We start from the raw sequence: 26,221 nt of genomic DNA, 5'->3' as shown, positions 1-26,221 counted from the left end.
CGCTGTGTGACGTATACGCTCCTCTAGTGCCGCTGTGTGACGTATACGCTCCTCTAGTGCCGCTGTGTGACGTATACGCTCCTCTAGTGCCGCTGTGTGACGTACATTCCTCTAGTGCCGCTGTGTGACGTATACGCTCCTCTAGTGCCGCTGTGTGACGTATACGCTCCTCTATTGCCGCTGTGTGACGTATACGCTCCTCTAGTGCCGCTGTGTGACGTGTACACTCCTCTAGTGCCGCTGTGTGAAGTGTACACTCCTCTAGTGCCGCTGTGTGACGTATACACTCCTCTAGTGCCGCTGTGTGACGTATACACTCCTCTAGTGCCGCTGTGTGACGTATACACTCCTCTAGTGCCGATGTGTGATGTATACGCTCCTCTAGTGCCGATGTGTGATGTATACACTCCTCTAGTGCCGCTGTGTGACGTGTACGCTCCTCTAGTGCCGCTGTGTGACGTGTACACTCCTCTAGTGCCGCTGTGTGATGTATACATTCCTCTAGTGCCGCTGTGTGACGTATACACTCCTCTAGTGCCGCTGTGTGACGTATACACTCCTCTAGTGCCGCTGTGTGACGTATACACTCCTCTAGTGCCGATGTGTGATGTATACGCTCCTCTAGTGCCGATGTGTGATGTATACACTCCTCTAGTGCCGCTGTGTGACGTGTACGCTCCTCTAGTGCCGCTGTGTGACGTATACACTCCTCTAGTGCCGCTGTGTGACGTATAAACTCCTCTAGTGCCGCTGTGTGACGTATACACTCCTCTAGTGCCGCTGTGTGATGTATACGCTCCTCTAGTGCTGCTGTGTGACGTATACACTCCTCTAGTGCCGCTGTGTGATGTATACGCTCCTCTAGTGCCGCTGTGTGACGTATACACTCCTCTAGTGCCGCTGTGTGACGTATAAACTCCTCTAGTGCCGCTGTGTGACGTATACACTCCTCTAGTGCCGCTGTGTGATGTATACGCTCCTCTAGTGCTGCTGTGTGACGTATACACTCCTCTAGTGCCGCTGTGTGACGTATACGCTCCTCTAGTGCCGCTGTGTGACGTATACGCTCCTCTAGTGCCGCTGTGTGACGTATACGCTTCTCTAGTGCCGATGTGTGACGTATACACTCCTCTAGGGCCGCAATGCGTTCTCTGAGGGGGAGTGTGGGGAGCCAATGGGTTCTCTGAGGGGGAGTGTGGGGAAGACAGGAGACACTGAGCAAGGAGATAGGAAGATGAGCAGCATGGTCGATTCTAGAAACGCACTAGAGCCAGACATTACTCACTAGGCTGCCTGTTATAGGGGCCCATTCACTATAGGGTTGCAATATGTTATCCTAACAGGCACATTTTTTTTATCCGAGCAGGGACAGGCCGTCCCTGCGATTTGCTCAGCCGGGTGCTAGGGGGCCAGCGCATGCCCTGATGACGATTTGGTAAGTAGCCCTTAGGCTACAATGGGCGGGACTTCTAATCTAAATGATAAATGGGCCCCATCAAGAGAAGAGTCCTGAGCGAAACCTCAGCCCATTTATCAATATTCGCAATGATGGGATAATACCACCCAAAATCGTATTGCTGCGATTCCGCTATGCTGGCCAGATATCAGACGGAGCACATGTAGGGACAGGTGTACATACCTGTAATGCCCACCCCTCAGGCCCAGGACCCCTGCTCAGTCTATGGTGACCGCGTATGTACGGTGACCATTCCCAGGAAGGGTATCGGAGGAGTCCACCGCCAGGCTGCCTAGTGTCCTCTTCAGATGGCGTTGGCTGCGGAAGCCGAGCTGCTGCTACTGGGAATGGATAGACCGCAGCAGGGATCTCCTACATGCATAGGGGTGACAATGTTTGCAGGTTATACCCCATCTGAAAGGGCAGGATCAGGGCTTGTGTACTGTCGTTGGTGTCCTAGGACTCTCTGTATGAGCCATAGGCACGAGGAGACCTTGTACCATGGGATTGTTGTGTGGTGGTGGCCCCATAGTATGCACAGGGCCCCCTGTGTATAATAGTAGAGTGCCTGGTACTGTACCCACAGTGCTGCCCTGGGGGAATAGCTGCATTTACAGCTTCTGCAGATTCCTAAGAGAGGGGATTGTTGTATCCGTCTGACGCTACGTTATGCGCCCCGAGCCCTTCGCCCACCTAAGTGGGGTCCACGTGTTAGTGGGACGGGAGATGTGGGGTTAATCAGGGGGGGGGGGGGCAGTGTCTCTGGGGACAGATGTGTCTTCATATTAATAACACCAGAAGCATAAACAGAGCAGTGTATGAGGTGCCGCTCTCCGGACACATTAATTGTATCCAGATGCCTGGAAGGGATGAGGCCAAACCCCAGAGGCAGCACATGGTACTGGCATAGTAACCCTATGTGTGCTGGCACAGATGTCTGCCCGCTGGCATACTAACCCTGCATGTGCTGGCACAGGCGTCTGCCCGCTGGCATAGTAACCCTATGTGTACTGGCACAGACGTCTACCTACTGGCATAGTAACCCTATGTGTGCTGGCACAGGCGTCTGCCCGCTGGCATAGTAACCCTATGTGTACTGGCACAGACGTTTGCCTACTGGCATAGTAACCCTATGTGTACTGGCACAGGCGTCTGCCCACTGGCATAGTAACAGACTGTCCTCTACATGCGTGTAGATAAGAGGTAATATGACGCAGGATAGACTGTACTATACATGCGTGTAGATAAGGGGCACAGGGGAGCCGAGAGGTATGCTGGGTCCCGGTAAAATTTTGGGGGTGTGTCCTAATCACGGGAGGCGTGGCCACCTCCAGCAATTAGGCCACACCCCCAAACCGTGTAAGGGGCTGACAAAACCACTTTATAGTCGAAGGAGGTGTTATTGCCCCCCTCAGCAGCAGCACACACCTACAGCATGTGCTGTGCTGACAGCAGGCTCAGCATGAGCTCTCACATGCTGTAGGTGTGTGCTGCCTGGCAGGGACTGAGGGGGAAGGAGGGTCAGACCAGGGCCCCTCCAGTAAGCCCGGGCCCGGGTCATTAGTACCCGCCCCTTCCCCCTGTCGGTGGCCTTGAAGGGGTAATATAATGCTGGACAGGCTTGGCCTCTACATGCGTGTAGATAAGGGGTAATATTACGCAGTAACCGGTCTCTCAGTACAGACATTCCTCACTTAACGACCTGGTTCCGTTCCTACGACTCAGTCGTTAAACGAACGTGTATAAAAATCCATAATACCAGTACAGTACACTTCTAAATAAAGAAAAGTCGTACTCCTCCTATTCTCTGACATGTCGCGGAGACACTGCAAAACGTGGGGTCACTAAACAGTCTGGGCGGGTCGTAAGTCAGAGTGGTCGATAAACAGGTAGGTCGTTAAGTGAGGAATGTCTGTATTCCCATTTTATGGTGTAAATCGTTCTGCACGATGTGGAGGCCACATAAACCGTTTCACAGAAGGTATTTTCCTGGAACCGTGTCCTGTGCTGGATTTATTCGCCGTCTCTGTTTCCGAAAGATATTTGGAACAAATTTTCTTCTACTTCAATACTGGAAATTGAAAAAAAAAAAAAAATTCTGGTTTGTTCTCGTTATGGTGGAATAGAAGCAAGATGGGCACCGCGCCAGCAGGTTATTCACGTCTGACTCCTATGAGGATTGGTGTAAAACCCTGTTCTATATCCTGGTGTCGCCTATGACTGATCCAACTGGCGGGTACTCTGGGCTCTGTACTGTACCTTATGTTCAGATGAAGGACACCAGAATGTGGCATTACCACAAAGCAGCGGGCACTAGCATTGGAGGCCTATTACACATTGGGACTCACACTTACTGATCAGCGTATTCTGCAGTATATGTATAGAAGGCATGTGCCCAGTGTTCTGCTACAGCACAGAGGGTGCCAGTGCTTGGCAGAGGGTGTTGTGCCAGTGCTTGGCAGAGGGTGCTGTGCCAGTGCTTGGCAGAGGGTGCTGTGCCAGTGCTTGGCAGAGGGTACTGTGCCAGTGCTTGGCAGAGGGTGTTGTGCCAGTGCTTGGCAGAGGGTGCTGTGCCAGTGCTTGGTAGAGGCTGCGGGGCCAGTGATTGGCAGAGGCTGCGGGGCCAGTGATTGGCAGAGGGTGCGGGGCCAGTGATTGGCAGAGGGTGCTGTGCCAGTGCTTGGCAGAGGGTTATGCTGCCACAAGTATTGGCAGCACTTGGAGGGATGTGGATTTGTCGTCGGTGTGTTGCTGATGACTCCAGCAATGTAATAACACTGCACCTTTCTTCCAGGAGTCCTTTCCCTCCCTCCCTACTTCAGTCCCTATAAAGACAGCGGTCTCGAGAGAGATGAGGCATCCGATGCCTACACGCACCTAGAACTACGCACTTTGGAGCAGTCTCTTCTCGCCACCTGCGTTGGCAGCATCTCGGAGCTGAGTGAGTAGAGTGCTGCTACTATACATTTCTGGGGGGGGTGGGGAATGGGGCCAGACCCCTAAGGGTGCAGGCCGCACTCTGCCATAGCAATGTGTAGTGATTGGCCCATTGTATCCCCTGCACCTGTCAGTGAGTGGTATATTGTCTGGCACTGTCTTAGCAGGTGATTGGTGGAAGATATATATACAAATATATAATGTTCAGCTTTGTGTCTGCAGGTGACCTGGTTTCCCGAGCCATGCATCATATGCAGTGCCTGAGCACCCTGCGGCCTGGAATGAGCCCCGCACGCCAAAACCGCCACTCTGCGCAGCACATCACCTGGTCCCCTGACGCCCTGCACACGTTGTACTATTTCCTGCGCTGCTCTCAGATGGAATCAATGGAAAATCCAAACTTAGACCCACCCAGAATGGCGCTTCACAATGAAAGGTAAGAAGGTCCTGTGCGTATAAATCTGCCCCCTCCGTGTGATACGTCCACACTGCTGGTACCATTACACAGCGTACAAGTGTCACAGCATAAATCTTCCCCCGCTGTTTGATACGTCCCCACTGCTGGTACCATTACACAGCGTACAAGTGTCACAGCATAAATCTGCCCCCTCCGTCTGATACGTCCCCATTGCTGGTACCGCCACACAGCGTACAAGTGTCACAGCATAAATCTGCCCCCGCTGTGTGATACGTCCCCACTGCTGGTACCATTACTCAGCATACAAGTATCAGTACTTGTGACTTATCTGGGCGCCCGATTTTCTTCATCGCACCTAAAAATCGCGTCAAATCGCATTGCGTACAATCAGATTGCATGCGATGCGATTTGCCGCGATTTTAATATGTGAAGGCACCCAGATGCCTGTTTCATATGTGAAATGGCCCCCCCATTTTTAATTGTATACCCACCCTGATGGCTAAATGCCCCCCATTGTTAACGCCACCCCACTATCAACGCCAACCCGAAGCGTGGCGAGCGCAGCGAGCCCGCGAGGGGTGGCGGTACGCGTCCTCCGACCTTTTCATACCCCCACTATCCACGTCGGCGTGGAGTTGATTTTGTATAGTGTGGCGAGCGCAGCGAGCCACCGAGTCCGAAGCGTGGCGAGGGGACACGGATACCTGTGAAGCCCGCGAGGGGACGCGTATAGCTGTGAAGGTATCCACATCCGCTCGTCACGCTTCGGGCTCGGTGGCTCGCTGCGCTCGCCACACTATATAAAATCCACTCCACGCCGACGTGGATAGTGGGGGTATGAAAAGGTCGGAGGACGCGTACCGCCGCCCCTCGCGGGCTCGCTGCGCTCGCCACACTTCGGGTTGGCGTTGATAGTGGGGTGGCTTTAACAATGGGGGCCATTTAGCCATCAGGGTGGGTATACAATTAAAAATGGGGTCTGGGGGGCCATTTTACATATGAAACAGGCATCTGGGTGCCTGTACATATTAAAATCGCATCAAATCGCATCGCATGCAATACAATAGCATATAATGCAACGCGATTTTCTCTTCAAGGGAATTTCAAGGGAAATCGCGTCAAATCGCATGCTTAGGGTACTGGCATACAATTTCAACATCGGGCGCCCAGATAAGTCACAAGTACCCAAATGTCACAGCATAAATCTGCCCCCGCTGTGTTATACGTCCCCACTGCTGGTACCATTACACAGCGTACAAGTGTCACAGCATAAATCTGCCCCCTCCGTCTGATACGTCCCCACTGCTGGTACCGCCACACAGCGTACAAGTGTCACAGCATAAATCTGCCCCCGCTGTGTGATACGTCCCCGCTGCTGGTACCATTACTCAGCGTACAAGTGTCACAGCATAAATCTGCCCCCGTTGTGTGATACGTCCCCACTGCTGGTACCATTACACAGCGTACAAGTGTCACAGCATAAATCTGCCCCCTCCGTCTGATACGTCCCCACTGCTGGTACCGCCACACAGCGTACAAGTGTCACAGCATAAATCTGCCCCCGTCGTGTGATATGTCCCCACTACTGGTACCGCTACACAGCGTACAAGTGTCACAGCATAAATCTGCCCCCGCTGTGTGATACGTCCACCACCTGCTGGTACCATTACTCAGCGTACAAGTGTCACAGCATAAATCTGCCCCCTGCGTGTGATATGTCCCCACTGCTGGTACCGCCACACAGCATACAAGTGTCACAGCATAAATCTGCCCTCAATGTGTGATACGTCCCCACTGGCATTTTGTGTGCATAGAAGTGAAAGTGACATGGGGACGTGGTGGCCGCCACTGAGCAGTCACTATAGCAGACCATACATCCGGGCCGCTTCTAGTCCCGCTCCGCTCGTGCAGCGTATAGAACGCCTAGCAAAGTCTTTCTGTTGTACATTTTCCAAGTAAGCGAGGTCCCTGGAATTCCTCCTCCATGTATACACTGTGCAGAGAGCCGGCCCTGGATTGCAGGAGAGCAGGCCTCCGGAGATGTTTGCCAGCCAGATAAATACCAGTCAGCTGGGGGTGAGGGGGGAAGGTGGGGGGGGGGGGGGGGGGGGGGGCGCTCGGCCGGCATCCTCAGGCTCTTGTACAAATGTCAGAAATGCGTTCTGTTATCAAGCTCGAGACAAGGGTCTCTGAGCGGAGGTGGTGCCACTGTATAATGGGGTTTTGTCAGTGAGTTTATGGACTGGCATGCAATATCCTCAATGTTTTCTCAAATACGTCTGCCAGGCCCCAGAGACTAGAAGGGGGGGGGGGGGGGGGGGGGGGGGGGGGGGGGCTGGCTCCTTAAGTGGATGCACATAGTTTCTTCTTGCTTGTATATATTAGACTGAAGGGATCATCGTTTCCATCCTGCCATATGTAATAGTGGTGCAGGGACATGACTGATGTCACCTGAGGAACTGACCCCTCACTCTCCCGCAGGCCGTTCATATTGCTGCCGCCACTCATGGAGTGGATGCGTGTGGCTATCACGTACGCAGAACACCGGCGCAGCCTGACTGTAGACGCGGTCGACATCAGGCAGACGGCCAGATTGCTTCTCCCGGGACTGGACTGTGAACCGCGGCAGCTCAGGTAAGTCACAGGAGAACCTCTAGGCCTCTTGTGTCACCTGAGTCATTGGTGATAAGGGAGCTCATTAGAAATTTCCCCCATATCTTTTCCTGACAGAGCCGAGTGCTGCTTCAGTTCCCTCAGACGCCTGGATGCTACAGCAGCCACTGAGCGCTTCCAGCAGGACCTGGGCTTCCGAATGCTGACCTGTGGCCGCACTGACCTCATCCCGCAGGCAGTGAAAGCACTGGGGCAGGAAGGCATTAACACTATGGATGATCAGGTGATACAGTACAGGCCGGGGAACATTAGGCCCACACAGCAGGGCTGGAAAGTCTGGAATTATTACTGGACTTGTATAGTGAAATTTCCCAAGATCCCATCCATGGCCGAGGCCCGGGGCTTGGCAAATTAACAAATGTTGCCGCTTTTACAGCCAAATTTGCCATTCCCGAATGAATAGACCATCGATACCACATATGGCCTCAGAGTTCTATGGTGATCGGCAAATTCAGATCAAAAAACAAATGGAAGATACGGCAACTTTTTCATTCGTGTTTGACGTATGAACGGATCGGTCAGATCTGGGTGATGCTTCTATGTGGAAAAGAAAAGAAAAAATGCATAACCAGCTCCGGGCTCTTGGACTGGTGCTGGTTCCAAAAATACAGGGGAACAACCAAAATAGGTCCGAGAGACCGGTGCTGGTTTTTGGAATTCATTGGAACCACAGAACCCTTGTACTTCAGTAACCAGGACTGACTCAAAGGGTTTAGGGCTGGTTATGCATAGGTGCATACCCATAGGAGCATACGCGTAGGAGCATACACGTAGGAGCATATGCAAAGGAGCATACGCATAGGAACATACACGTAGGAGCATACCCGTAGGAGCATACACGTAGGAGCATACACGTAGGAGCATATGCAAAGGAGCATACGCATAGGAGCATACCCGTAGGAGCATATGCAAAGGAGCATACCCGTAGGAGCATACCCGTAGGAGCATACACATAGGAGCATACGCATAGGAGCATACGCATAGGAGCATACAGCTAGGAGCATACAGCTAGGAGCATACGCAAAGGAGCATACAGCTAAGAGCATACGCATAGGAGCATACGCATAGGAGCATACAGATAGGCGCATACAGATAGGAGCATACAGATAGGCGCATACAGATAGGCGCATACAGATAGGCGCATACAGATAGGCGCATACAGCTAGGCGCATACAGCTAGGCGCATACAGCTAGGCGCATACAGATAGGAGCATACAGATAGGAGCATACAGATAGGCGCATACAGATAGGCGCATACAGATAGGCGCATACAGATAGGAGCATACAGATAGGCGCATACAGATAGGCGCATACAGATAGGAGCATACAGATAGGAGCATACAGATAGGAGCATACAGATAGGCGCATACAGATAGGAGCATACAGATAGGCGCATACAGATAGGCGCATACAGATAGGAGCATACAGATAGGAGCATACAGATAGGAGCATACAGATAGGAGCATACAGCTAGGCGCATACAGCTAGGCGCATACAGCTAGGCGCATACAGATAGGCGCATACAGATAGGCGCATACGCATAGGAGTATACAGATAGGTGCATACAGATAGGCGCATACAGATAGGAGCATACAGATAGGCGCATACAGATAGGAGCATACAGATAGGAGCATACAGATAGGCGCATACAGATACGAGCATACAGATAGGAGCATACAGATAGGTGCATACAGATAGGCGCATACAGATAGGCGCATACAGATAGGCGCATACAGATAGGCGCATACAGATAGGCGCATACAGATAGGCGCATACAGATAGGAGCATACAGATAGGCGCATACAGATAGGAGCATACAGATAGGCGCATACAGATAGGCGCATACAGATAGGCGCATACGCATAGGAGTATACAGATGGGAGCATACGCATAGAAGTATACAGATAGCAGTATACAGATGGGAGCATATGCATAGAAGTATACAGATGGGAGCATACGCATAGAAGTATACAGATGGGAGCATACGCATAGAAGTATACAGATGGGAGCATACGCATAGAAGTATACAGATGGGAGCATACGTATAGGAGCATTGCACAGATCTCCCTGATCCATGCGATGCTTCAGGCTTGGCCGTATTTTGCTGCGGGTAAACTCGGCGGCCAAATAACAATCACCTCCCCATCAGAAAATAGGAATCCTGAGAACTCGGCAGCTTAGTACATGTGCCGAGTTCTTAGACCAAAAACACAGCCGGCCATATTTGTGCTAGGCCATTACGCCGTGCTTAGTAAATTTCTCCATAGTGCACAATACCGCCAGTGGCATGGTCACAGATATCCCGGTGCATCAGGGGAACTCCGCCTTTATTCACTACATTTCTGTGTATGTGCTGTGCCTCTCAGCCATTTAGTTCTATCATTCATTTCTAGCTTACATTTGGATACAGCACCGTTCTACTCCTCTGTCTTTATTGGAGCTGACTGTACCAATACTAAATTGCAAGGCAATGCCTGGGTGGTATAAATACATGGCTGAAAAACTCAGAATCCAGGAGCTAATGTTAACCTTATTTAGTCTGAATACTGATGTAGATAACAGCGGCCAGTATAAGCGAAGGACGCCAATGCAGTGATTGCATTATATACATTATTATCAATCCAACAGTGCATCTGTTCTAGATCTGGGAAGGGATGCTGCAACTTGTAGTTCCTCATGTATCTGGGACACACCCCCTATATGAATGGGTTGCTGACTGTGGCTGCTGTTTTGCAGGGTGTGACTCCGCTCATGTACGCCTGTGCTGCTGGGGATGAGGCCATGGTGCAGAAGCTGATAGAAGCTGGAGCAGATCTGGACATTGCTGTAAGATATATCTAGCATTGCACATAATACGTTACCAATGAATGCAGCCCTGGAACATTGATCATGGTTTACTGACCGATGTAATGGCTGTAAGGCCCATTATCCATACACTTGTACCCCAAGCAAATGTGAGTGTTCACTACCCAACATATTACAGCAGGGGGCAGACAAGCACTACCTATCCCAGCAGGGGGCAGACAAGCACTACCTATCCCAGCATGTCTTAACACAGTGGTTCCCAAGCTGTGTACCTAGGCACCCTGGGGTGTCTCGGGTTGGTGGTCCAGGATCAAAAAAATATTTACAGTATGTTATTAAGTGATAGACAAAACCAAAGCCTACTTTTAAAAACTAGTTTCAGAGAGTTTATAGTTGGTAGTAGAATTTTGCACAGTGCCCCATTGAGGGGGCGTGTCATGCTCCATCCGGTGGGCGTGTCTAGTTCCATATGTGGAGAGATTGTGAAAAGAGATTGTGACGTGGCACCTAGACTCGTGGGTGTGTACTGCCACATCTGAGGGGAATCTTTTATAATGACTTATATCCAAATGCAGATGAACCCCAAAGCAGTTAGTAAGAGATACTATACTTTCTAAAAAAAAAAGTCACTGATACGTATCAGGGATTGTTCCATGTAAATAGCCACAAAAAATGCATGGAGCCTTCATTGTGGTATTGCTGTGTTTTTTCACCAATGCGGGGAAATAGTGCAGATGATTCAATATAAATGTATCTATCTTTCATTACTTTTTTTCCAAAAATGTAACAGCTACATAATGTGGGCTAGGTGACATGAGGGAGAGAGGGAGATTGCTGCTATTTCACTGAGGGGCCCATTTATCAACTAATATTTGCGGCTAAATCCCCGAAAAATATTTAACCGCAAAAATATTAAGTATCACTGAAATGTATCACAGGGGAGGACTGCAGCAGGAATCTCCGATCCCTGCTGCGATCCCCCCCCTGCAGCGCCGCTGCCCGCATCCCCTATAGGTTTCCATGGGGGATGCGAAGCTGCCCGATGTATTAACATCGGGCAGCCCGGCATCGCACCCCTGGGCTATCGCCATTCTGGTATGGGGTTGGCGGGGGGGGGTCAGCGCATAACCGTGCATGTGCAGACCACCCGGCTTCCGGCACCAGGCATCGCAGGGACGGGCTCCTTTCGGAGCCCTGTCCCTGCGCCCGGCAGATAATACATTGGGGCGAAATGATCGCATTTTACAATGCGATCCTGGGCGGTAATATTCCGCCCAGATCGCATTGTAAATGCGATCAATGGTAAATGGGGGCCTGAGTCTCCTGCAGAATGCAGGAGGGGAGGTAACTATGATGTAACCGTGTAATGTGGGCTAGGTGACATGAGGGAGATTGTTAGACTAATGAGGGAGAGAGGGAGATTACTGCAAAGTCAGGGAGTCTCCTGCAGAATGCAGGAGGGGAGGTAACTATGATGTAACAGTGCAATGAGGGCTAGGTGACATGAGGGAGATTGCTAGACTAATGAGGGAGAGAGGTAGATTGCTGGTATGTCAGGGAGTCTCCTGCAGAATGCAGGAGGATAGGTAACTATGATGTAACAGTGTAATGAGGGCTAGGTGACATGAGGGAGATTGCTAGACTAATGAGGGAGAGAGGGAGATTGCTGGTATGTCAGGGAGTCTCCTGCAGAATGCAGGAGGATAGGTAACGATGATTATAAAATATTTCTACAATTAGAACCACAACTATGTCCACATAACAGAACCCAAGGGTGACAGTTAAGCACACTTAATTTAAATAATTATTTTTTCAATAAGAAACTTTTGGACCAAAAATTTGGATGCTCCAGGGTGCCGTAATTCAAGAAAGTTTGGGAACCACTGCCTTAACAGCATTCTTGTGGCAAGGCATGCTGGGATGTGTAGTACCACAGCAGCGGGAGTGCTACACATGGCCTACCCTTCTATTACATTATCACCTAGAAACCAATCCCATGTAAGCCACATATAATATTACTGAGAATGGTATATAATGTGCTGGAGCTGGGCCAGGAGGAGAGCTGGAAAACCTGGCTCTATGGGAGGCTTGTGGCATCTCACAGGGCCTTCAGGTTGGGGCAGTGCCAGGGGCCTCCTAATTTCCCTTTGGTTAGAAATAAATGTAAAATTTAATGTTCCCTCAGGTCCCGAGCAGTTCCCCCCGATACCCATCCGTGCACCCTGACACGCGCCATTGGACAGCATTAACATTCGCCGTCCTCCATGGACACATTTCCGTTGTGCAGGTAAGTTGTCCCTTGTGTAGCCGGCTCTATGGACACTCCGGGGGCCACTTATCGTTGTATATTTCCGGCTTAATCCCTGAAAACATCTGTTTGGGGCTAACTGCAATGACTAGTACCCCTAGTGTTCCCCTGTGCCCATTCTGTGTGCGCCTATGCCTGTGCCTGTGTTCCCCTGTGCCCATTCTGTGTGCTCCTATGCCTGTGCCGTGTTCCCCTGTGCCCATTCTGTGTACTGTGTTCCCCTGTGCCCATACTATACCTCTATCCTTGTTTCTCTACAGTTGCTCCTTGATGCTGATGCCCACGTGGAGGGTTCGGCTGTGAACAGCAGCGAAGACAATTATGCAGACACCCCCTTACAGTTGGCATCAGCTGCAGGTAACTCATAGCGGGAGATGGGAGCGGACCCCAATAGGGAGGTGTCAGGACTTCTTAGTTGGGTGTACAGACATTAGGCATCTGCCTATGGTGCCAGGATCTGGGGGGTGCCACAGAGTCTTCCTAGCACACAATGAAGTATGTCTAAGATGCCACCTCCACACTTTCAGCTGAGGGGCTGGGAAGTGGGTATTGGTGGCAGTGGGAGTTTGGTGGGCATTAGGTGGAAGATTTACCTAGATTGCCGAGAAGTTTCACACCTGCTCTGTGTGTATGCACAATGCTTTCCCTAATGTCCCATTACTCTGCCTGGCTGCCGTGTGTATGGATGGGGAGATGGTGGCATCGGCTGGCTGTGGTACTGCCGAGGATACTGTCCTGTTACTCTGCCTCGCTGCCGTGTGTATGGATGGGGAGATGGTGGCATTGGCTGGCTGTGGTACTGCCGAGGATACTGTCCTGTTACTCTGCCTGGCTGCTGTGTGTATGGATGGGGAGATGGTGACCTCAGCTGGCTGTGGTACTGCTGGGATACTGTCCTGTTACTCTGCCTGGCTGCCGTGTGTATGTATGGGGAGATGGTGACCTCAGCTGGCTGTGGTACTACCGGGATACGGTCCTGTTACTCTGCCTGGCTGCCGTGTGTATGGATGGTGACATCAGCTGGCTGTGGTACTATCGGGATACGGTCCTGTTACTCTGCCTCGCTGCTGTGGGGAGATAGTGGCATCGGCTGGCTGTGCTACTGCCCCCTCTTAGTTCTGTTTGCTGATCTCTTCTAGGTAACTACGAGCTGGTCAGTCTGCTGCTAGACAGAGGAGCTGACCCTCTTTTGAACATGCTGGAAGCTGGGCGGGTGACCTCCTCATTACATGAAGATATGAATTGCTTTAGCCACTCGGCGGCCCATGGGCACAGGTAGGGAACCTGCTACACCCATGCGTTTCCGCATATCAGAGCCACAACATGGAAGTGACCTCTTACATGTGTAAGAGGCATCGCTCATGCATTTATTAATAACATAAACTGCCTGCCAACCTACTGTGCTGCTGGCACCCCCTAGTGCTCAGTGCTGGTATTACCCTGTGTAGATACTCAGTGCAGCTCTATGCCTACTTACCTAGGAATGTCCTGCGGAAGCTGCTCACCCAGCCGCAGCTCTGCCCTGGAGATGTCCTATCCCTGGAGGAGATATTGGCGGAGGGGGTGGAAAGCGACACCTCCAGCACAGGCAGCTCTGACCAGGGTCCCGTCCGGCTTTGTAAAACCAGGATGAAAGCTCTGCAGGAGGCGACTTACTACAGTGCGGAACATGGCTACCTGGACATCACTATGGAGCTGCACAGCCTCGGTGAGTCTTACTGACCCTGATCCAGTCCGCACCACTGTCCTCTTGGCAGTTAGGATGCATTGTTGGCCAACCCCTAGGCAGGACAGGCTCATAGATTTGGTTGTTTATTATTATGCATATAATGCAGCACTGTAAAGAGACTAGGTCAGCCCTTTGGCACAGGGTCCCCTCGCCTCTGTTTGCATCTTATTGCACAGTCTTGTTCTATGCTGGCGCAGTGTCGCTATATAAGCAATATTATCGCATAAACTGGAACACACAGACCAAATAACTAGTATGCGGAGTGTGGGAGGAAACTGGGGCACCCAGAGGAAACCCACTCAAATATGTCAGACACACATGTTGTCTAATGCCAGAACATGTTGTTCTTCGTGTGTCAGGAGTCCCGTGGAAGCTGCACATATGGATGGAATGTCTGCGCACGGCCTTCCACTACTCCCACCATTCTGTAATGGAAATGCTGCTGTGGGAATTCTGCACCATCAGAGAGGAGGACTATAACGAGGAGCTAATTAACGAGGGGCTGCCACTTCTCTTCAACATATTCAAGACCACTAAGGTGAGAATTGTTCCTTCTTCTCGAGGCTTATTGGGCACATTGTGCACACAGAGCGTATTTACTAATACAGCTGGTATAGCGCAAGGGGAGAGATAAAGTACCAACCCATTAGCAACTGCCATCTTCCGAGGACGGCCTGTAATATGACAGAAGCGGATTGGCTGCTACTTTATCTCTCTCCAACAAGTTCTAAGCTAAGAGCACCCTTTTTATTGCTGACCGTACATTATATAGAATGTAGTGTATGTCCCAGTTATATGGACTGACAGCCTCATGCTCCTGACTGGGCCTCGCTCCCTCCCCTGTCTGCCATAAGCATAGATAGCAGGTAGTGGGCTGGGGACCCCACAGGCAGGCGTGTAGCAGACGGCCCAGGGAACCCAAAGGCAGGAGTGTAGCAGACGGGTTGGGGACCCCACAGGCAGGAGTGTAGCAGACGGGTTGGGGACCCCACAGGCAGGAGTGTAGTAGATGGGCCGGGGACCTCACTGACAGGCGTGTAGCAGACAGGTCGGGGAACCCACAGGCAGGCGTGTAGCAGACGGCCCGGGGAACCCACAGACAGGCGTGTAGCAGACAGGCCGGGGACCCCCCAGTCAGGAGTGTAGCAGACGGGCCGGGGACCTCACTGACAGGCGTGTAGCAGAAGGGCCGGGGAACCTACAGGCAGACGTGTAGCAGACGGGCCAGGGACCCCACAGGCAGGCTTGTAGCAGATGGGCTGGGGACCCCACAGGCAGGCTTGTAGCAGACGGGCTGGGGACCCCACAGGCAGGCGTGTAGAAGACGGGCCGGGGATCCCACAGGCGGCGTATAGCAGACGTGCCGGGGATCCCACAGGCAGGCGTGTAGCAGACAGACCAGGGACCCCACAGTCAGGCGTGTGGCAGACAGGCCAGGGACCCCACAGGCAGGCTTGTAGCAGACGGGTTGGGGAACCCACAGGCACGTGTGTAGCAGATGGGCCGGGGATCCCACAGGTGGCGTATAGCAGACGTACCGGGGATCCCACAGGCACGCGTGTAGCAGACGGGCCGGCGACCCCACAGGCAGGCGTGTAGCAGACGGGCCAGGGACCCCACAGGCAGGCGTGTAGCAGTAGGGCCGGGGAACCCACTGACAGGCGTGTAGCAGCAGGGCCGGGGAACCCACAGTCAGGCGTGTGGCAGACAGACCAGGGACCCCACAGGCACGCGTGTAGCAGACGGGCCGGGGATCCCACAGGCGGCGTATAGCAGACGTGCCGGGGATCCCACAGGCAGGCGTGTAGCAGACGGGCCGGCGACCCCACAGGCAGGTGTGTAGCAGACGGGCCGGCGACCCCACAGGCAGGCGTGTAGCAGACGTGCCGGGGAACCCACAGGCAGGCGTGTAGCAGACGGGCCGGGGACCTCACTGACAGGCGTGTAGCAGCAGGGCCGGGGAACCCACAGTCAGGCGTGTGGCAGACAGACCAGGGACCCCACAGGCACGCGTGTAGCAGACGGGCCGGGGATCCCACAGGCGGCGTATAGCAGACGTGCCGGGGATCCCACAGGCAGGCGTGTAGCAGACGGGCCGGCGACCCCACAGGCAGGTGTGTAGCAGACGGGCCTGGGACCCCACAGGCAGGCGTGTAGCAGACGGACTGGGGATCCCACAGGCAGGCGTGTAGCAGACAGACCAGGGACCCCACAGTCAGGCGTGTGGCAGACAGGCCGGGGAACCCACAGTCAGGCGTGTGGCAGACAGATCATGGACCCCACAGACAGGCGTGTAGCAGACGGGTTGGGGAACCCACAGGCAGGCGTGTAGCAGACGGACTGGAGATCCCACAGGCAGGCGTGTAGCAGACGGGCCTGGGACCCCACAGTCAGGCGTGTGGCAGACAGACCAGGGACCCCACAGTCAGGCGTGTGGCAGACAGGCCAGGGACCCCACAGTCAGGCGTGTGGCAGACGGGTTGGGGAACCCACAGGCAGGCGTGTAGCAGACGGGCCGGGGACCCCACAGGCAGGCGTGTAGCAGACGGGCCGGGGACCCCACAGGCAGGCGTGTAGCAGACGGGCCGGGGACCCCACAGGCAGGCGTGTAGCAGACGGGCCGGGGACCCCACAGGCAGGCGTGTAGCAGACAGACTAGGGATCCCACAGGCAGGTGTGTAGCAGACGTGCCGGGGATCCCACAGGCAGGCGTGTAGCAGAGGAGCCGGCGACCCCACAGGCAGGCTTGTAGCAGACGGGTTGGGGAACCCACAGGCAGGCGTGTGGCAGACAGATCATGGACCCCAAAGTCAGGCGTGTGCCAGACAGGCCAGGGACCCCACAGGCAGGCGTGTAGCAGACGGGTTGGGGAACCCACAGGCAGGCGTGTAGCAGACGGACTGGGGATCCCACAGGCAGGCGTGTAGCAGATGGGCCGGGGAACCCACAGTCCTGCGTGTAGCAGACGGGCCTGGGAACCCACAGTCAGGCGTGTGGCAGACAGACCAGGGACCCCACAGTCAGGCGTGTGGCAGACAGGCCAGGGATCCCACAGGCAGGCTTGTAGCAGACGGGTTGGGGAACCCACAGGCAGGCGTGTAGCAGACGGGACGGGGACCCCACAGGCAGGCGTGTAGCACACGGGCCGGGGACCCCACAGGCAGGCGTGTAGCAGACGGGCCGGAGACCCCACAGGCAGGCGTGTAGCAGACGGGCCGGGGAACTCACTGACAGGCGTGTATCAGACAGGTCGGGGACTCCACAGGCAGGCGTGTAGCAGACGGGCCGGGGACCCCACAGGCAGGCGTGTAGCAGACGGACTGGGGATCCCACAGGCACGCATGTAGCAGACGGGCCGGGGATCCCACAGGCGGCGTATAGCAGACGTGCCGGGGATCCCACAGGCAGGCGTGTAGCAGATGTGCCGGGGATCCCACAGTCAGGCGTGTAGCAGAAGGGCTGGGGAACCCACAGGCAGGCGTGTAGCAGAAGGACCGGGGAACCCACAGGCAGGTGTGTAGCAGACGGGCCGGCGACCCCACAGGCAGGCGTGTAGCAGACGGGCCAGGGACCCCACAGGCAGGCGTGTAGCAAAAGGGCCGGGGAACCCACAGGTAGGCGTGTAGCAGAAGGGCCGGGGAACCCACAGGCAGGCGTGTAGCAGAAGGGTCGGGGATCCCACAGGCAGGTGTGTAGCAGAAGGACCGGGGAACCCACAGGCAGGTGTGTAGCAGACGGGCCGGCGACCCCACAGGCAGGCGTGTAGCAGACGGGCCAGGGACCCCACAGGCAGGCGTGTAGCAGAAGGGCCGGGGAACCCACAGGTAGGGGTGTAGCAGAAGGGCCATGGAACCCACAGGCAGGCGTGTAGCAGAAGGGTCGGGGATCCCACAGGCAGATGTGTAGCAGAAGGGCCGGGGATCCCACAGGCAGGCGTGTAGCAGAAGGGCCGGGGAACCCACAGGCAGGTGTGTAGCAGAAGGGCTGGGGAACCCACAGGCAGGCGTGTAGCAGAAGGGCTGGGGAACCCACAGGCAGGCGTGTAGCAGAAGGGCTGGGGATCCCACAGGCAGGCGTGTAGCAGAAGGGCCGGGGAACCCAAACTGAATTCGCCATTAAGGCAAATCGTATTGTTATATGTAGAATCTACATCACCAATCTCATGCAGCTCTCCGCTGATCTGGACAGTGTTACTTGTACATCCAATAATAATGGATTATTGTACAAATATTGCTGCAAATGCCCGCCTGTGGAAATCCTGCATTTGCTCAGTGTCATTGATTTCTTTCCCACAGAGTGACACAGTTACGCAGCAGCTGGCCTCTATCTTTGCTCATTGTTATGGTGACAGCCCAGTGCCCAAGATTCCAGAGATACAGATGACCCTTCCAGCACGCCTAGGTAAGGAGTACGCAGCCTGTCTTTCTGACCCCTAGACTGCGAAGTGTATATGCAAGATTCCCCAAGTGCTGCGCCCACTCCCTAATACACAACTGGCAGCAGGTGCTAGGGCCAGGACCACACCAGCCACTATGGTGCAACTTCCTGCACTCCTAGTACATGTGGCTGACACCTTGAGAGAGCTGCCCCAACAGCACCAGGAGGTAACACCATGTGGGGCAGTCACCTGAGTAATGGTCCTTTCCCTCACAGATCCTCCTCCTGCACTCCTAGTACATGGGGCTGACACCTGGTGCATGGAGAGAGCTGTCCCCCACAGCACCAGGAGGTAACACCATGTGGGGCAGTCAACTGAGTAATGGTCCTTTCCCTCACAGATCCTCCTCCTGCACTCCTAGTATATGGGGCTGACACCTGGTGCATGGAGAGAGCTGTCCCCCACAGCACCAGGAGGTAACACCATGTGGGGCAGTCAACTGAGTAATGGTCCTTTCCCTCACAGATCCTCCTCCTGCACTCCTAGTATATGGGGCTGACACCTGGTGCATGGAGAGAGCTGTCCCCCACAGCACCAGGAGGTAACACCATGTGGGGCAGTCACCTGAGTAATGGTCCTTTCCCTCACAGATCCTCATCCTGCACTCCTAGTATATGGGGCTGACACCTGGTGCATGGAGAGAGCTGTCCCCCACCGCACCAGGAAGTAACACCATGTGGGGCAGTCACCTGAGTAATGGTCCTTTCCCTCACAGATCCGCACTTCCTGAACAATGAGGAGATGTCCGACGTGACGTTCCTAATAGAAGGGAGACTGTTCTATGCACACAAGGTTCTCCTGGTCACAGCGTCCAACAGGTAATGAGCGCACCCACCATCCTGGGGATGTAACACATAACTTACAGGTGTGGTAATATTCATCTTGTAACTGACCCTAAAGCTGGGTACACACTGGAGCGATGTTTGGCGGTTTCCAAGCAACCCTCCTGCGGTCACATGCAATATCGCTAAGATGAATGTTCTGCACATGAAACCTGACAACCATGGTAGCGATATGTGCCCATCGCCCAGTTTTTTATCTATGGGCCGCTAAAATCATCTAAATGTTAGGACAAATCTAAGGATACAGGTGGGGATTACTCTGTCACAACAAACATTTCCACCACTACATTTATTTTGTGTTAGTATAATTCTAACTGAAATTCTAATCATGTTTTTGAAAAATTAGGTTCAAGTCCCTGATGACCAGTCCGAGTACTGAGGAGGATTCCTGTCCCCCAATGATTGAAATCACAGATGTGAAATACAGCGTTTTCCAGGTGTGATCACTATGTCGGAATTGCACCGGGATTGTGTGTTATATTTACGGTATTAGGGAAGTTCTCATCCTGGGGTGTATGGTTCCCCCTAGCCTGTATTACTGCTCTGTGACCATGAATTACATGCCCCTGATACTCTGCCATGATCTGACAGTACATATCAGGACAAGCCTCCTGGCTACAAGAACCATGTACACATTCACATGTAGACCATTTCCCTGCTCACTCCGTTACCTCCGACATAATGAGTATTACAGGTGTGTTCTTGTATCACTCAGTTATCAGAGGAACCCGGGAGAATCTCCGCATTTCATTCATTTAGTCCGTTTTCCAGACGATGAAGGCCAGGGGCGCGCATGGTAACAGCCATTACCCTGCATTCTCAGGCCTGGATTTCCATTTAATACATAAATCTGTAATAGGTCCAGGAAATATGGAGAAACGATCATTGGAGGAAGAATTGTAGAAATATTGAAGTGTCCTAGAGACCAGCTGTCTGAAAGGGAATCCAGGGATAGTCTTATAGAGATAGCAGCCACTGGGACCCCTGACTGCTGGTACTTGTGTTACTCCAGGTTCTGATCCCTGTATAATGACCTTAGCACAGCAGAGTGAGGAGGAGATGTCTCTGCCGGGCACAGACTGATACAGTATAAAGGCCCAGGGTCGGAATCTGCTCATTATGATCTGATCAAAACGGCAAAGATGGATTTAAAGAGGAAAGGGGACGAATGTGAATGACATTGATCTCACATGCGCATTGCACTGAATGCCAGAGACCAGTTTCAACTAAACGTTGGTTTAAAAACAAAATATAAAAGTTCAATACAATCCACAAGGGGATAAAAATTTCCAGCTACAGCGCCGGACAAATGCTAGTCTCTTTTCCTTAAACTGACCCCCATATTTAGCAGCAATCATGCACCTTATGGTCACCTTCCAGTTACCGACAACTCTCATCAGGGTATTGCTATGAGCAGAATTTGGCGCTCTGGGACCTGCAGGAAGTGTGTGTGTGTGTGTGTGTGTGCATCCCCCCTGGTATGAGTGACATAGGGATGCGGTAACTCTTGCTGTCCTCTCTCCTGCAGATGCTGATGCAGTACTTATACTACGGAGGCGCAGAGTCGATACGCGTGCCAACAGCGGCTATTCTAGAGGTAAGTTAGCTGCCATAGTCCAGGGGCGAGATGTAGGAGTTTTTTTTAGACCGCTTAAAAAAAATTGCACCATATCGCACATGTTAAATGTGCAATTTTTTTTCTGAACTTCGCATATGTAATAGGGTGTGAATTTTTAGAAATAGTCAGAAAATTTGATTTACATCTTACCTGTTAAATCTCTCTTCGAGAACGTCAGGGGCCACAGGGCTAACGCTGTGTAGTGGAGTGGGAGAGAGAGAACATTCAAGCACCTAAGGCAGGGGTGTCCAAACTTTTTGCGAAGAGGGCCAGATTTGGTGAAGTGTAAATGTGTGTGGGCCGACCATTCAGCCTGACATTCTTTGAATCATTAATCACATCAGAATGGTCCCCCAGCCTGCCCCTCCTTCACTGTATGTCCCCCATTCCCTGTATGTTCCCCATTCTGCACCCATTTACTCTGTCCCCCTTCTCTTAATGTCCATCAGTGCCTCCATTCATTGTATATCCCCAAGCCTGACCCTCCTTCACTGTATGACTTCCATTCACTGTATGACCCCAATTCACTATGTACCCAACTCTGCCCCCAATTCACTGTATGTCCCCGAGCCTGCCCCTGCTCCCCCTTCTCTGAATGTCCATCACTGCCTCCATTCACTGTATGTCCCCCAGCCTGACTATCCTTCACTGTATGTCCCCCACTCTGCCCCCTCCCTTCTCTGTATGTTTCACAGCCCCTTGTGTGAGCCAGAGGAAGGAGAGGCAAAGCAGGAACTGCAAGGACAGGAGATGCTTGGGCTCCCGCTGCTGCCCTCCTCTGCTCTGCATGTTGCGGGAACAAGCTTCCCCCCAGCAGGGGTAGGACACAAAGCACATCTGACTGTGGCGGCCAGCACCTCCTCACTGCAGCAGACAGCAAGGTAAAGGTGCGCTCGCTGGGGCCCCACCTTTAGTATCCTGTGCTGTGCTTCCCACATCTGATGCTCTGCCCGCTTCCAGCTGGAGGCTGCGGGCCGCTTGAAATGACAGCGCGGGCCGCATTTGGCCCCGGGGCCTGACTTTGGACATGCCTGACCTAAGGGGTTAAACTTTCTGCCTCCCAGGCAGACCAGGCTCCTCTCCTCCTCTACCGCACCTCCAGGCCAGGAAGCTCAGTTTTTAACAAGCCAAGGCAGGAGACAAGAGAAACACCATACAGAAACACATTCTGAACACAAGTTAGTACACCCAACAGGGAACTATGTAACCAAATCTTTAACGGAAACGTTAACATAACTAAAACAGGCACGGCAGGGAGGGATACCTGTGGCCCCTGACGTCCTCAAATAAAGATTTAACAGGTAAGACACGTCTCATTTTATTCTGGACACGTCAGGGGCCACAGGGCTAATGTAGTGACATCCTAAAGCAGCCACCTAACGGTGGGGGCGCGCCTATGCCGCAGCAAGTACACTCTGCCCAAAAGCCAAGTCCTGGAAGGTAAACATATCAAATGCGTAAAAGCGCAAGAAAGTATTGTCGTCGCCCTGCAAATTTTCTCAGCTGTTGCACCACCCTGAACAGCCCAAGACACCACCACAGACCTCATGGAAAGGGCCAGTACCCCTGCAGGAACCAGGAGGGAGGTGCCCAAGAGAGAAATCCAGAGGGCAATCATCTGCTTAGTAGCAGGCCAACCTCTATTGAAACCCATAGAGCTCTAAGAGTCGGATTTGCGAAAAGACTTCGTGCTGCACACATAGGGGCGCAATGCACAGACGACATCCAAGGAGGTCTGTTCAGGAGAAGCTTCCAGCCCTCTAAAGGCCAGAACCACAATCTCCTGGTTGAGGTGAAACCTGGACACCACCTTAGGGAGGTGAGAAGGAATGGTTCAAAGAACCACCCAATCAGTGGAAGATCAGGAATGGTGACCCACAGGACAGGGCACCCTCCTGGCCCGAAGCACTCGCCAACAGGAAAACAGTCTTCCAGGTGAGCCAACAAAGGTCCACTGACCGGAAGGCCTCAAACGGTGGGGCCTGAAGAGCAGCGAGTACCATGGGTCTACCTGGGGAACCAAGGGAGGCTGGATATGTAGGACACCTTGCAGGAACGTGCGGAAACCCAGCAACAGCGCCAACATATGACTGAACAAGATGGACAAAGCCGAAACCTGTACCTTCAAAACCTTCTAGCCCTGGGGGGGAAAGGCCAGTATTACAGGCCATACAAGACAGCAGTGCTGGGGCACAGTTAATACAATGTAATTCTTACAGGCAGTGATAGTGTTAAAGCAGTACACAGTATACAGCAGCATTGCAATGAAAGATGGCACTAAGCTACTTAAGCAGCTATGGATGACTGGAGAACAAGCTCTGTAACCTGTCAACGAGAGGTACAGGGAGTACTGTCTCTGGCAGTGAAGGAGTGGATCACCGGGTGGCTGATAAGCTCTCAGTGTCCCTCCACATGTGCTGCCAGGCAGGAAGGATCAGTGGTGGGAATCTATGTGGATATGCCGTCCTACTAGGGTGACCAACTCATCCCTTTAATCCGGGACACATATTAATTACACAAGTTCTGTGACTGGCTTTCACCTGATTTTAAACTGCCACACCTCAAGACTCCATTTCACCTGGTTTTAAACTGCCACAGAAACTGTGTAATTAATATGTGTCCCGGATTAAAGGGATGAGTTGGTCACCCTACGTCCTACTGTCCCCAGGGGAGGGGCTGTGTGGCTAACAAATGGCCGCCAAGGAAGATGACCAGCAGGAGCGGGTGGCGGACCAGCAGGAGCGGGTGGCGGACCAGCAGGAGCGGGTGGCGGACCAGCCGTCCGTTTGCTAGCACAGCCCGGCGGTCCCTAGCGCCCGGCTACCACAGCCGCTACAACCCCAGCACCTACAATTGGTGTCCGAGTGCCCGGGGCTGGCTGCGATGACACACCGATGCGTGGTCCTGCAGCTGCCGGGCCTGGGTGATGGAGCAGCAGTGCTGGTGTCTAATAGACCCCCTGCGCTGCTGCTCTGTCACCAGTCAGTGTAAAAATAAGAATTAAAAAAATAAAACTGAATTAAGGCAGTAAGGCTGCTTATTGCAGGCTCTCTGTAAGGTGCATGTTGGCTCCTGCCAGCACCAAAAAAAATAAAAAACAAAACCTGAGCTTCCTGGACTGGAGGCGGGGTAGAGAAGGGGAGGAGCCTGGTCTGCCTGGGAGGCAGGAAGAAGTTTAACTTCTTAGGTGTTGAAATGCTCTCTACAACTCCATCACTACGTTAGCCCTGTGGCCCCTAAAGTGTCCCGAAGAATAAATTGCATGCAATTTGTGGCGTATCTTCGTCATGAAAATGTAATTTTTTTTTTTAAGACATGTGCAGGTTTTAGTAATAATGTTATCTATTTAGACATAGAAGTGTGCACTTTTTTGTAAAAAAAAAAAAAAAAAATTAAGAAAAAAAAGGGCGTGGGGTCTCTCCTCCCAAGCAAAAGGGATGGCCGTCGATAGTTAAAACCATGCATAATTATAGTATGCTGACATTGATGGCAATGGTGTGGGGGGGGGGGGGGTTTGGCGGTGCAAAAGGTCTAGAGATGCTGACCTTACCTTCTATGTACAATGACAGTCATACCTGTCTCTCTCCTCAGCTCCTGTCTGCGGCCAGCCACTTCCAGCTCGATGCTCTGCAGCGACACTGTGAAATCATTTGCTCACAGAACATAGACATAGACAACTGTGTCAGTATCTACAAGTACGCCAAGGTGAGACAGCAGAAAATGGGTTGTGGGCCTGAATTGATCGCTGATGTGTAAATGTGAAATGTTATCAATTATAGAATGGCTGTGCATGCGCAAATAAGTATAGCAACACAAATAGCAAAAATCCAGGGAGGGTCTGTGACGTCCCCTCTGGCCTCGATCAGTCTGTCTCGGTCGCAGTTGTGGAAGGGTCAGTACCCAATGCTGGAAAGGATACTTCAGTCAGGGCTGTCAGGATTTGGAATTTTCTGCCAGAAAACGTTGTAATGGACCATTCAATTCATGTATTTAAGATGCATTTTTAAAAGGAAAAAAAACATAAACGTCCCCCCTTGTCAGGATTTTGGCGGTCGGGATTTTGAATGCCGGGATTTCATACTGAATCCCTCAGTATACTCTATGATTTTCCTATTTTGTATCGAGCACAATTCGCTGCTCTGTACAAGCATTATTTATACAATTGTATCAGTTTGACTAAAGAGAATCCAGTACTGTTTGTTAGTGGGGATGATATATTATATCCCCTTAAAAAGAAATATAAACAAAAGAGGCAGTCATTTATGTCCTAATTGAATAATTATTCTGCCGATTAATCTGATGTCGGATTTATGTTCAAACAACTCAATCTTTTACACATTGCATGTCACTTGTGCCTGCAGAAAAATCAGTGCAGTGTATCAGATATTTTTCTATATTTTGTGTAAGACTGTATATGTCACTCTAAATAGCGCTGCTGTGTTGCTTGTTATTATGTTACAGAACACGGCCCTTAATTGAACAATTATGGTATTACTTGCATATATTTGCAATATAAGGCTGCCTGTTGATGTCCTAATTATTCAATTAGGACATAAATGACTTGTTTATATTTCTTTTTAAGGGGATATAATATCATCCCCACTAACAAACAGTACTGGATTCTCTTTAGTCAAACTGATACAATTGTATACAACATCCATGTACAGAGCAGCTAATTGTGCTCGATATGCAATAGGAAAATCAGACTATATTGAGTATCCTTACCACAATAAAGTGTATTAGCTGTAAGAGTGCTGGTTTTTACAATACAGAATTAATAAAGCCCGCAAGTGTAGTTTTAACACGCACAAGTCTTAGATGTGTATTTTAATATTTTGCTCGCTTTAATGATATTAATAAAAGTTATATTTTATGACTGATTTCTTTGATTTGATGCACCACCCCACGACAAATCTTTTCTTAGTGTCTCTTTTGATGTATGTGTAATTTGTCAGTGGTAGCACACCCCTGAATCTACCTCAATTGTACAGTCTTAC

The 26,221-nt window shown here is 52.0% G+C and overlaps 1 protein-coding gene across 2 annotated transcripts in view; it reads left to right on the top strand.

Annotated features, from left to right (window-relative positions):
• Positions 1 to 26,221, top strand: part of ABTB2 (ankyrin repeat and BTB domain containing 2) — a 90,250-nt gene that overhangs the window by 54,959 nt on the left and 9,070 nt on the right. For both annotated transcript variants that reach the window (XM_083163656.1, XM_083163655.1), the window contains exons 2-16: positions 4,251 to 4,397; positions 4,616 to 4,829; positions 7,293 to 7,445; positions 7,542 to 7,707; positions 10,221 to 10,310; positions 12,475 to 12,576; positions 12,858 to 12,954; positions 13,737 to 13,872; positions 14,079 to 14,305; positions 14,686 to 14,864; positions 18,622 to 18,727; positions 19,480 to 19,582; positions 19,953 to 20,043; positions 21,135 to 21,203; positions 24,816 to 24,929. In XM_083163656.1, coding sequence (XP_083019782.1) covers positions 4,636 to 4,829; positions 7,293 to 7,445; positions 7,542 to 7,707; positions 10,221 to 10,310; positions 12,475 to 12,576; positions 12,858 to 12,954; positions 13,737 to 13,872; positions 14,079 to 14,305; positions 14,686 to 14,864; positions 18,622 to 18,727; positions 19,480 to 19,582; positions 19,953 to 20,043; positions 21,135 to 21,203; positions 24,816 to 24,929 — 1,827 coding nt within the window. In that variant the 5' untranslated portion in view covers positions 4,251 to 4,397; positions 4,616 to 4,635. The remainder of the gene's footprint in view (positions 1 to 4,250; positions 4,398 to 4,615; positions 4,830 to 7,292; positions 7,446 to 7,541; positions 7,708 to 10,220; positions 10,311 to 12,474; positions 12,577 to 12,857; positions 12,955 to 13,736; positions 13,873 to 14,078; positions 14,306 to 14,685; positions 14,865 to 18,621; positions 18,728 to 19,479; positions 19,583 to 19,952; positions 20,044 to 21,134; positions 21,204 to 24,815; positions 24,930 to 26,221) is intronic.

This window comes from Crinia signifera, chromosome 11 (genome assembly GCF_055691185.1).
Source record: "Crinia signifera chromosome 11, ASM5569118v1, whole genome shotgun sequence".
NCBI lineage: Eukaryota > Metazoa > Chordata > Amphibia > Anura > Myobatrachidae > Crinia > Crinia signifera.
Note: the sequence above shows the minus strand (reverse complement) of the source record. Positions and strands in the feature narration are given on the sequence as shown.